Genomic DNA, 13,216 nt, shown 5'->3' with positions numbered 1-13,216 from the left:
CAACTTAACATCTATTTGACTCCACTTCAAGTGTTAATATACAATAAAATGAAACAACTTTTTTAAACTTCAAGTGCAATAAAATACACTACTGAAAATCAAGATTCATGAGCACCCTTACAGTACAATTACATTGTATCGCCATTTTAAAAAGACATTGCAGCGCAAATTTTAGTTGTGTTTAAGTACATTTTGTGCCTACACTAAAAGTATACTTTTAAAAAGTACATATTAAATACTCTTGAAATAAAGCACAACAAGTAGAAGCATACTTGTTTTGAAGTACTTCATGTACTTCAATCATATTTCTTATACACTAAAGTATACTACTTTTTTTACCTGGGTATGATTAAAGACTGTGGTGCTTATTTTCATAAATCAGTACGTAGCAACAGTGGCGCAGTGATACTTAAGCCATGTAATGCGGTCTGAACCATGGGGTTACCCAGGGTATTTTATCACAGCTTAGAACGCATTTCAACCAATCAGAATGAAGGACCAGAACCGCCCGTTTTATAATAAAGCAATAAGCCCCAAGAAGCAGTGGGTTACTAGTGCATTTTATAACAGCTAAGGGGCGTTGTTAGGCACGACGTGAAGCACTGTAACCCCACTGCTTCGCAGGGTTTATTGCGTTTATAAAACGGTTACTTTATATGCATAGCAGGGTTTCACAAAATGAAACACAAATAAGTTGTAATTATATTAGTGTTTTTTTTTTTTTAAGTTGCCACCCAGTTTTAGTTTAATGCCTTACAGAAAAATTATTGTTTTTAAAAAACATAAAATATCAAATGAAAGAACAGATCATCCGCTTTCCAACAACAACAACAACAAAAACGTTTCATCCTACCTTTATTTGCTCTCTTATCACCTCTCAAATTTTCAGCTAAAAGCGGAGATAATTCCGTATTTGTGAAGAACTTTTGTAAGAGATCAGATTCAGAGCCATCAAAACTTACACGTCACGCTAAATCCACCACAACGCTGTTGTGTCGAGTGAATGCGTCAGTGTTTAAGTTGTGTAAGATTGCCATCTTACACGGTATAGAGTACCACATTGCACAACAAAACGATTTAAGAACAGCTTTGTCCCAGCTGTGATTAACCACATGAATAAATTAAAGGCGTAAAAAGGGTTTATTATTTTATTTATTTATTTTTTAATTGCTATCTATTGATGTATTTTTCATTGTTATTTTATGTTACTGTTCTTATGATGTCCTTTTAGTGTTGTTTTATTGTTGTTTTTATTTTTTTTTGTGTGAGGAACTGTGAACTTGCCACTGAAACCTAATTTACCTAAGGGTATAAAATAAAGGAACTTGAACTTGAATCTAGTGGATAATAGCGGAAATATCAATTTAAGACTAAAACAACCCAGAGAACGTTTTCTCTTTATTGACGAAATGACTCAACAATATTTATTGACATTTATCTGGATATCGCCATAATTGTGCAAATGTAGAAAAATAAAAATGGGTTCATAAATCAGTACGCAGCAACAGTGGGCAGTGATACTTCTGATGCGGTCTGAACCGTGGGGTTACGGGGGTATTTTATCACAGCTTAAAACGTGTTTCATCCAATCAGAATGATGAACCAAAACGAGCCGTTTTATAATGTCTATTTTAAAACTCTGCTTTGTTTTTTTATCAAGTGTTTATTAATGACTCATAAACGGCCACAAATGTTTGGCAAAATCCAGAATCCAGGTGCAAACATTTAGTCATTTAGTCAAACTTTCTCAAAATCCACATCTTTGTATTTCTCAAACAGAAAAAATACAAGGAGGAGGCTGAGAGGACAATGTCTCATTATGTGCCCGTCCTGGACACTCCTGAGATGCAGAGAGTGCGTGAAAACCAGAAAAACTTCAGCACCGTAAGTGTTTCTCCAAATTATCCAGTGTTTCAGGTTTGAATGTGGTCTTTTAAACTTTTTGTTGTCATTGGTCCGTGTCTTTCATGTATGACATGTTTGTCTTGTTAAAAGGTGAAACTAGAAAGAAATGATTAAGAATAGGAAGATTAATGTGAAATGATTACTTATAGTTTGTTTTAAAAGTCCACAGTTCAATCATCGTGAATGATTTTTGGTTGCACTGTTTCTTCTCTTTATTTTTAACTGCCCTTGTGCTCTCTTCTTTATAGCTTCAGTACCAGCTTGACGTTAAAAACAGTAAGGGCAAAGTTTCAGCAGTTAAGGACACCCCTGAAATGCTTCGTGTTAGAGAAAATACAAAGAATTTCAGCTCGGTACCTACTGCTTAATGACTATATTTATTTTTTTACATTCTAACCACAAACGTTTTTGTCTTTTTCCGTTTGTTTTTCTTTTTTGCTTTAGGCTACACTACCTTTTTCTTTTTTTTCAACGCTGCAACCACAACTTAACAAACTTTGCATTTCTTTTTCAGCGTATTTTCTAAACAGGCCTTAGATGTAGGCATTAATTTTAAACTAGCAGAGACTAACAGTAATACGTTTGACATTGTCGATCTTGTCCTTTCTAAACAGCAGCTCTAACCATTTTACAATATTTACTGGTGCGACTAGTTTGTATCTGTCTTCATCTATGTGTTTGAAGTGGTTTTGTTTGTCAGTATTTTTTCAAATGTTTAATCTGTTTATTGTTGTGTCCTTTTGTTTTGTTTTCAAAAGTTTTGTCTGTTAATGTTGTGAGGGTTTATTCTGAAGTGTCCCCAGACAAAACAGCTGAAAATAGCTATGTACCACCCAACAGATGAAACAAAACATGTTTATGTCTCCTTATGCTTATGTACAATTCCAAAGATCAAATACAAGGAAGAGCTCGGTCAAGGAACAGCTATATCGGAAACTCCTGAGATGGAGAGAGTCAAACGCAATCAGGAGGCTATAAGCACGGTACACTGCGGTGTGACCCTCCCATTCTCCTGCTTCTCGTTGAAGTGTCCCAAAATTCCCAAATAATGCCTCCTTTTAATTACAATTTTAATTGAAATTTAATTAAATTTTAATATTTTCTAATAAATTTCATCTCGATCAAAAATAAAACATTCATTTTAAACCAGACTATCATCTAATATCAGATTATAATTTTAACCCTTTTAAACAAATTACCACAATCATTTTATTAAACATACAATAACATGATCCATACATTTATTCATCTACATAATAATACTGGTCCCAGGACTAGTGAAGCTTTTCACTCCATTCTTTCATATTTTTACTTCTATTCCCATTTTGTGTTTTTGTTGAATTTCTCTATTGTCAATGCCCTGTCTTTCTCACTTTTCATCTACTGAAATTGCTGATATATGTATTAGATTAAATACAGGAATTCACTAGGTCAAGGCATATCTATATCCGACCTTCCTGAAGTGAAACGTGTACGGGAAACTCAGAAGAACATCAGCTCGGTAGTGTTTATTTTGACTATAAGGAATCTGTTTTAACCACTTCATCCCTCATCATTCTTAAAATTCTCATTTTGGCCCTTCCCCAGTTCGCTGTTCAAAAAAAAAAACTCAGACAACTAAATGTTATATAACTGTAGTTGTCTCATGCCACAAATAACCAAATAACTCCTACCACTTTTTTTCTTGGTAGATATGTTTTTCTTACTACATTTTATCCTTGTTTTTGTGTTTTTACCAGATTTTTGGTGTTTAATTTTAAACACTAATTTTTACATATTGAAATATAATTTGACTTCATTTATACCTTTTTCTTTTTTAATATTTTGTCACCATTCCCTCTACAAGATCCAATACAAGGAGGATTTGGGAGGAGGAACAGCTATATCAGAAACCCCTGAGATGGAGAGGGTTAAACGCAATCAGCAAAATATTAGCACGGTACACTGCGGTGTTAACCTCTATCCTAAACATAAACCAAACTACTCCTTGTCCGTCCATCATCTAAATAAACCTTTTGACACCTTTAGCGTTTGTTAATACTAGACATCCCTTTAGTTTACTGCATCAAATCCATTAGTGGTGGTAACACTTGTGTAGTTCTTGTGATGAAATCCTCTAATTATTTAAGCAATATCACCTGAGCAAGAGTGATGTTGTACTGAATATCAATATGGCTGGGAAGTCCTCAGGTAAACACCAGCATATTAGTACAACTGCACAATTGTGATTTTGATATTGCATTTATACAACAGTTCTAAAAAATAAAAAAAAACGGGTCAGTTTGTATATTTTACCCTCCAGCAAAAATATCGATGTAATGCACAGACTAGAAGAGAGTATGCAAGTGAAATGCCTCATAGTGTTTTGTAATCACTCCAGGTTTTCTGGAAATGCCAGATATCCATGCTGCATCCCAATTCGCCTATTTATAAAGCGGTAACAATATAAACAAACAGCTTTTGTGGCCCAAACTTGACTACCGGTAGACTTCCGGAAAGAATCAATAAGGTGCCCTAAAATGTAAAACTGTATTTGGGTCAATGACGTGACGTTATTTTTTTGCGCCTGTATGGATAAATTAAATGTAAAAGTATAAAATTTCAAAATAAATTTGCAGATTACTTTTTTTTTGAGGACCAAAATTTCTGGTTTTATTTTATTTTAAAAGAATATTTGGGGGATAATTGCAAAAATGTTAAAAATGTGTAACCAGCCTGTGTCAATTGTTGTAACTAGTATTTTTTTAAATTAAAATATAAATATATTCATAAAAATTGTGTAATAAAATATAATCATCTAGTTTAGTGTAATATGATTTTTTACATACATTTTACATAATTTGACCTATATTATTTAGAAAACAGAGCTGTTTACAGCATATGTCAGGACGAATATTACAAAAACACATTTAAATTTACATTTAGAAATAACTAATTTTTTTTTATTTTAAAACTATTTTTTATGATTATGCTTACATGCCATCTAGGTAGATAAAATATTTAATATTTCTCATAAACCTGATGCATGCTTTTAAAACAAGTAAAATAATAATAATAATAATAATAATAATAATTTTTCATCTTGCCAAACCGTTTTTGTCACTGGCCCATTTACCTAGGCATAGATGAATAATAAGAGTTCTGTACATGGTAATGACATATCGTGCACTTAACCGTTCGGTTACTTAGAGGACATTTTATTCCTTCATATTCTTAGGAACTAATTTTAATCAAATACTATTTAGGATGCATAGCAGTGGCGGCTCTTGACTAGTCATCCGAGGGGCGCAAATTCAAAATAAGTGTTCGGAGTGTCATGTGTGTTGCTCGTGTTTTCAAAATATGTGTTTGTTGCATTATGTGAACCATGTGCATCACGTGTTTTGTCAAAACTGTTTATGCTCACGTTCACAAAATACACGCAAGACACTCCCTTAACAGTAAACTCTGTTTACGCATGAGATTATGCGAGTTTCTGGCAATCGCGAGCGTGTCTTTTATCATAAACCCTTTAGACGTGTCTGCAGCAGGCATTTATTTTGACAAGACACGTGATGCACACAGGATCTCTTGATGTGCAGAACACATATTTTGAAAAAAAGAACCACACACATGACAGGCTACATACATATTGTAATGAACTTCGCATCGAGCGCCCTCGAAAAAAGAAGTCACCGGCCGCCACTGATGCATAGTATGCGAACTTGGATGCAGGGTCTGACCAAAAAATACTACTGCTTGCTTGGGGCAAAATCAGACATGATTTCACTTGGCCAGCTGTTGTATAATTCTTATTAAGAACTTAATTTTCATATAATATTCAGAGACCAACCCAGTTATCCGATGTTTATTAACTTTTTCATATTAACTTTTTAATTTATTGTTCACATTTTGCTGGTGATATTTTTGTTGTCATTTCATTTTTGTTATAACCAGTTTTGTTTTTTTTCACCAACGACAGATTTTTGCTTGTCATTGTGTTTTGTATCTGTGGATGTTCCAATCTTGTGTGTTCGATTTGTGACTCTTTGGTCTTTTGGCATGAATTCTTGGATAGATAAAATACAAGAATTTGGTGGGTCAAGGCACAGCCATTCCGGACCTGCCCGAGGTGAAGCGGGTCAGAGAGACTCAGAAGCACATCAGCTCGGTAGTGGACACTCTATAGGGTTTACACGAGAGTGGCTCCATTTCCCATTAACTCTTCATATCCCATTAACATCCCACTCATTTAATTAAAACTCTTACTGAGGTAGATCAAAATAGTTTTTGTTGCTTAAACCTAATTGCTTAAACCATACTGCTTAAATTACTACATCATATTTTACCCTAGTTAGGTTCCCTCTTTGCTGTGAGTTTAAACATGTGGTCTAAACGCTGTTCCTAATCCAGCACACGTCGTTTCCTTCTTTTATGGAAGTACATAATCCTAACACCAGATGAGCTTTTGTATCCCAAATTTGTTGTTCTTTCCCCACCAGGTTTGTCTTTTTAATCCTTTAGGATATAACTCTTGTTACAAGTGTGTTGTGTGAAACGTTTGTTGTGTTGTATATATGTCATGGTGCTATGTGTCTGACTGGCCTCTGGGGTTGCTGTTTTCTCCACTGTAGGTCTTATATAAGGACACATCTGCAAAGGGAACACCTGTGGTTTTCACTCCAGAGATGGAGCGGGTGAAAAGGAACCAAGCTCAAATTAGCTCGGTACTCGCTTCTATATAGGACTCACGTCCTTGAGTGTGTGAGCCTCGCGTGTAAACATAACCTTTCTAACTGACAGCCGCATTTCACTTAGGTGCCTAATAATATTAACTGTATTCCTTCATTTGCTGAATTAGGTACATTTCATATAACTGTCTGTAAATCATCCCTGATGCTCTAATCTACATAGATACGACTTGGTAAACTCGAACGCTTAATCCAGCCGAGCTTCTAATTCATTTATCTGAAATCACAATAACACCCAGCACTGAGCTGATTCATGTAGTGTTTGTGTTCAGTCTAACATTTTGACCTCTTGCCCGGTCTTCCACGGGAACTTTTATGAGCATAACCCAAGATATATGGTGTCTAATGCAAGTATGTGATATGCTGTCTTTGGTTCAGGTCCTGTATTCTGACAGCTTCCGTAAGCAGGTCCAGGGCAAAGCCGCCTTTGTGCTTGACACCCCTGAGTTGAGACGTGTCAAAGATTCTCAACGTATCATCTCTGGGGTAAGTTGATATATACACCTTCCCTTTTATGAATGTGATATGAGGGTCAACCCTGTTACAGTTGTTATAGGTTTCGGGGTTGAATGTAACAGGGTGCTAAGTTGATATATAAACCTTCCCTTTAATAAAAGTGATATGACAGCGCTATATCAAGGCAATTTGTACATATTTTACGGAGTAGCTAATTCATATTAATTTGTACGACCACATTCCTACATTTTTGGACGTTTGCCTTGACCCATGTGACGTTGGGCTTAGTGGCGAGGTTTCGTTATTGTTTTTTGTGATAATCGTACGTTTTTGCACAATTAACTTCGTATGAATTCATACGAATTAGCCAACTCATAAAATATGTACGAATTCTTGTGAGATCAGGCTGGTTACGAGGGTCAACTCTGTTACAGTTGTTGTAGGTTTCTGTGTTGAATGTAACAGGGTGGTAAGTTGATATATAAACCTTTCCGTTCATAAATGTGATACAAGGGTCAACCCTGTTACAGTTGTTATAGGTTTCTGTGTTGAATGTAACAGGGTGGTTAGTAAATATATTTCATGAATGTGATACAAGGGTCGATCCTGTTACAGTTGTTGTAGGTTTCTGTATTAAATGTAACAGGGTGGTAAGTTGATATATAAACCTTTCCTTTTATAAATGTGATACGAGGGTCAACCCTGTTACAGTTGTTATAGGTTTCTGTGTTGAATGTAAAAGGGTGGTTAGTAAATATATTTCATGAATGTGATACAAGGGTCGATCCTGTTACAGTTGTTGTAGGTTTCTGTATTAAATGTAACAGGGTGGTAAGTTGATATATAAACCTTTCCTTTTATAAATGTTATACGAGGGTCAACCCTGTTACAATTGTTGTAGGTTTTTGTGTTGAATGTAACAGGGTGGTTAGTAAATATATATATATATATAATCCTTCCGTTTCATGAATGTGATACAAGGGTCAACACTGTTACAGTTGTTATATGTTTCGGTGTTGAACGTAACAGGGTGGTTAGTTGATGTATATAATCCTTCCGTTTTATGAATGTGATCAATGCACAACCCTGTTACAGTTGTTATAGGTTTCTGTGTTGAATGTAACAAGGTGGTTAGTAAATATATATTTCATGAATGTGATACAAGGGTCATCCCTGTTACAGTTGTTGTAGGTTTCTGTGTTAAATGTAACAGGGTGGTAAGTTGATATATAAACCTTTTCTTTTTATAAATGTGATACGAGGGTCAACCCTGTTACAGTTGTTGTAGGTTTCTGTGTTGAATGTAACAGGGTGGTTAGTAAATATATATATATAATCCTTCCGTTTCATGAATGTGATACAAGGGTCAACCCTGTTACAGTTGTTGTAGGTTTCTGTGTTGAATGTAACAGGGTGGTTAGTTAATATATATAATCCTTACATTTTATGAATGTGATCAACGGACAACCCTGATACACTTGTTATAGGTTTCTGTGTTGAATGTAACAAGGTGGTTAGTAAATATATATTTCATGAATGTGATACAAGGGTCAACCCTGTTACAGTTGTTGTAGGTTTCTGTGTTAAATGTAACAGGGTGGTAAGTTGATATATAAACCTTTTCTTTTTATAAATGTGATACGAGGGTCAACCCTGTTACAGTTGTTGTAGGTTTCTGTGTTGAATGTAACAGGGTGGTTAGTTGATATATATAATCCTTACATTTTATGAATGTGATCAACGGACAACCCTGTTACAGTTGTTATAGGTTTCTGTGTTGAATGTAACAAGGTGGTTAGTAAATATAAATTTCATGAATGTGATACGAGGGTCAACTCTGTTACAGTTGTTGTAGGTTTCTGTTTTAAAGGCGGAGTCCACGATGTTTGAAAAACGCGTAGGAAAAGGAGACGGGCCGACTACCAAAACACACTTATAGCCAATAAAATCAAATCAAATGCCGGGTTGCGTATGTGTGGGGCGGGTCTATCAACAGAAGGTCCAGATTCTATTGGTGTAGGGGCGTGTTTGTTTAGGTGATTTCAAATATCAACATTGGCTTTCAAACATCATGGACTCCGCCTTTAAATGTAACAGGGTGGTAAGTTGATATATAAACCTTTTCTTTTATTAATGTGATACGAGGGTCAACCCTGTTACAGTTGCTATAGGTGTCTTTGTAGAATGTAACAGGGTTGAGCGTCAATGCAAAAAATGGCTTATAAAAGTCCAAACTAGTTTAAACGTGACTGAAATGAACGTGACTGATTAAACTACACTCCTTAAAGGTTATTTGTCTGGATGTATTATTCCTTAAAGAACCATTGACATCCACAGAACCTTTTTGTTGTTTCTTCATAGTAAAAAGGGGTTCTGCAGACTATTGTATAAAAAGATAACAAAGATTTGGTTCTTTTAAGAACCTTTGACCTTTGATGTTCTTTGGGGAACCGAAAAAAATAGTTATACTATTGCATTACTTCAAAGAACCCAAAGAGTGTATGTGGTTGTCAGTTCATTAAAAATAAGGCCATGATCTAATCCATGTTCTATTGTTTAGTGACAGCATCTTACGTCGTTTTATTTTACACTGGTTTGTGTACCCTACCTCATGTTTCACTTTCTGCTGGGCCTGCCAGGTCAGATACCACGAGGACTTTGAGAAGAGTAAGGGCAGCTTCACTCCCACCATCTCTGACCCCATAACTGAGCGTGTGAAGAGGAACACCCAGGCTTTCAGTGACATCAGCTACCGTGGCATCCAGAGACGTGTCGTGGAGATGGAGAGGAGACGTGCAGAGGAACACGATCAGGAGACTACCACTGGTCAGCTTACACATACTGTTACCTGCATAAGATAAAAGATGTGTGCTTGAGTTTGAAGAAGTTAGGTGGAGAACAGTAAAATTAGCAAAAAAATTATTTTAAAGGTATAGCAGAAGATTTTCCCAAATTTTTTAAAAGAGCCGCCCCTCCACTTTAAAAAAAAATGCACTCTACCTGCTCCTGAGAGGGATCGCCTATAAACAAGTGCACGAGAGAGCATGCATGAGCCTAGTTCTTCTCTTCGCTCTGTTTACAAGTTGCTGCCGGCATGGCTCATACATTGAGATGTTTACCGTGTCTGCGCGGTTCGTGAGTTGTGCCAGGGCTAGCATCGCTAATCATAGCGTACAACTTTTACTAGCAGTGATTTTAAATGGATTTCTCCAAATAGCATGCCAAACTTTACCTGTCTAGTAGAAACTTCGCGACTGAGGCTTTAGTGGGATGCCCAACCTGTGTGAAATATTCTCCCAAAAACAGACTGGTCTTGTTTCATTCTTCAGAGGTCTTTCTCTTCTTGTCATACGATTCATAAACACTTTTTCTCTTGCGACCCTTAGGCATTTTGAAAAAATATGGTGAGAACCCAAGCTTCAATGAATGGCTGAAACCGTAGCCCACCACACATATACACCTGAAAGTGCGAATGCGCAGAAAGCGAACCAAGGGACGAGCACGTACGAAGGCCTTATGTAAACATATCACCAGAATGATTGACAACTGGGATGACCAATAGTCTTTATGATCCACCTGGAAAAAGAAAATCTTCCGCTATACCTTTAACTCTTTCCCCACCATTGACGAGTAATCTTGTCAATTAAGAAAAAATGCTTTTACGGCAATAAATATTTCCATTATCCACTAGGTGGTGCTCTTACCAACTTATTAAATACCGAAGCATCCACTGATACAAAAACAGGAAAAACTTTGCATTTTTGTAAAGAACATTTGAGATCAGATTCAGAACGACGATATTTGAGAGGTGATAAAAAAGAACAAATGAAGATAGGATGAAATGTTTTTCTTTGTTTAAAAGTAGATGGTTTGTTCTTTCATTAGATATATTGTATGTTTATATATTTAAAGAAGAACATTTTCTGGAAGGCATTAAACTTTTTTCAATATCATAAAAATGCTGGCGTTGGCTGGAAACTTATTAAAAAAACCCGCTGGGGGTGAAAGTTAAGAACTGGTTCAGTATCAGATGCCAATGATCAAAGACGTCCATAATGCATATGTACATTCTGTAAAAAACAGTAGTTTCTTAAAAAGTCCAGGGAGGTAGAAAGAATGCATTCCAATGAGCATGGCCCTTCTGGAAAATAACTAAAAAAACATATAAAAATACATGAAGTAACATTTTCCCCAGTAGCACTTAGTAGATTAACTGAAATGGGTTTCTTTTTTCCAGACCTGCGTGTGTGGCGCACAAACCCTGGCTCCGTCTTTGACTATGACCCTGCTGAGGACAACATCCAGTCCAGAAGTCTTCACATGATGTCAGGTAAACCATTCCTCCGTCATCACTGCACTTAGGGTCCTTTTTTATTGCAGATGTACTTTGATCTGAAACCTTCCTTGATTGAAGACAGTCACTCAAAGGGGTGTTTGTTTATTTGTCGCATGGTTCAGTTCAAGCCCAGCGCCGCAGTAAGGAGCACTCCCGCTCCACCAGTGCAATGAGCGGGGTGGGCGATGAGAAGTCCGAGCTGTCCGAGAACGTGGACCACCGTACATCTTTCTACAGCAATGGCTTTGGGGTTTCCTCTTTTGGTATGATTTAAAAGTATTTGATGTGTGTTACGTTTTAATGAAATGTGACCCTGCCTGTGACAACCCAGCTCATGTTATTCATTGAAGAGAATGTATTAAATATTTAATACAGGCTACCAGCAGACCAAGACTACTGAGGTTCAACAGAGATCCTCCTCTGTGGCAACACAGCAGACCACCGTTTCTTCTGTACCCTCACATCCTTCAACCACTGGAGTAAGTTTTGACAGAGAAATGCTATTCTTAATTGTAATATTCAAGCACATTGCTTACATAAATCTAAATAGTTGGTAGAAGAATATTAGGCTTTAAAACAAAGTGATGACCGTTTCAAATCCTCCACTGTGCCCTTAACAGAAAACCGTCCGTGCCCTGTACGACTATGCTGCCACTGACAACGATGAGGTGTCCTTTAGGGATGGTGATGTCATCGTGAATGTGCAGTCCATTGATGAAGGTTGGATGTATGGCACTGTGCAGCGTACTGGAAAGACTGGTATGCTGCCAGCCAACTACGTGGATGCCATTTAAATACAACTGCTGCCATCTCAGACTCCCTCTGTAGGGAGTTTGATAGCCATTGGGCTTAAGACACTTGTATACATGTTACACTTTTGTTTGTCTTCATTACTGTATGATTCGTTTGTGCCCATGTCATAAACTCTATTGTGGTTGTGGCATGTGAAACTGACTAAACTATACATACCTATTTAAGTCACAGGTAATTATATTTATCTTATTTGTTCAAAGTCTAAAAAAAAGAGTTATCTAACTGAAGCCCATTATTTTTGTATGTTGCGAATCACACTACATTCAAAATCTTTGGATAGCCTGAAAAGTTGCATAATTTAATCTTTTGTACAAGAGATGGGCTCATGATTCACTTTATATGCGACAAAGAAAAAGTTTAAGCGATCGTTTTTAAGAACTGAACAGACAGAAGCACTGAGTTTGCCACATGAAAAGCAAAATGAAAAATATTAAACTTGCAAACGTTGAGGAGACTCGAGCGATTCCTCCCAAGTGAAACCATACAAATTTAAAAACGAGCCTCCTCCCTCCCTTGCTGAAGGCTGGCCATTATTTTGCATGTGTGTTTTGTTTCTTTGATTCTGTAGGTGTGGAGTTAGAGGAAAATGTTTACCTTGAATCAGTAGCTAATAAAGCACACCGCACTTCTGCAGTAAATCTGTTTCATGTCTTGGATCTCACGTTTGGGGCATCCTTTCACGTCCCTGCCAAATAAAATTCATGACAAAAAACTTTGAATAAACCAAACATTTAATTATACAGTGTAGTGTTATTGGATATAGTAGCCTTATTCTTCTGAGGTTTAATTACACAGAATTTATGTAAGGAATAATTGACGACATGCTATTAAATTATTCAAAAATAATGCACATCTACGGTGGTAATGCGGCATGATGCATACTGCGGGTGTGCATTATTTTCAAATAATTCAAAGGACTGGAGTCAATTATTCTGCTTATACCACAGACATTGTGAAGACATTACTTTGGTGGTTA

At 36.4% G+C, this 13,216-nt stretch overlaps 1 protein-coding gene across 1 annotated transcript in view; it reads left to right on the top strand.

Moving 5' to 3' along the window:
- neb (nebulin) overlaps positions 1-12,878 on the top strand; it is a 62,753-nt gene extending 49,875 nt beyond the window's left edge. Inside the window, exons 127-139 of the mRNA XM_073855132.1 lie at positions 1,780-1,884; positions 2,154-2,258; positions 2,796-2,888; positions 3,314-3,406; positions 3,752-3,844; positions 5,963-6,055; positions 6,519-6,611; positions 7,014-7,121; positions 9,731-9,917; positions 11,329-11,421; positions 11,550-11,690; positions 11,803-11,906; positions 12,048-12,878. Of these exons, the coding sequence (XP_073711233.1) occupies positions 1,780-1,884; positions 2,154-2,258; positions 2,796-2,888; positions 3,314-3,406; positions 3,752-3,844; positions 5,963-6,055; positions 6,519-6,611; positions 7,014-7,121; positions 9,731-9,917; positions 11,329-11,421; positions 11,550-11,690; positions 11,803-11,906; positions 12,048-12,221 (1,482 nt within the window). The 3' untranslated portion in view covers positions 12,222-12,878. The remainder of the gene's footprint in view (positions 1-1,779; positions 1,885-2,153; positions 2,259-2,795; positions 2,889-3,313; positions 3,407-3,751; positions 3,845-5,962; positions 6,056-6,518; positions 6,612-7,013; positions 7,122-9,730; positions 9,918-11,328; positions 11,422-11,549; positions 11,691-11,802; positions 11,907-12,047) is intronic.
- Positions 12,879-13,216: the final 338 nt, after the last annotated feature.

This window comes from Misgurnus anguillicaudatus, chromosome 17 (genome assembly GCF_027580225.2).
Source record: "Misgurnus anguillicaudatus chromosome 17, ASM2758022v2, whole genome shotgun sequence".
Taxonomy (NCBI): Eukaryota; Metazoa; Chordata; class Actinopteri; order Cypriniformes; family Cobitidae; genus Misgurnus; species Misgurnus anguillicaudatus.
The sequence above is the reverse complement of the archived record's forward strand: the minus strand, read 5'-3'. Positions and strand labels throughout refer to the sequence as shown.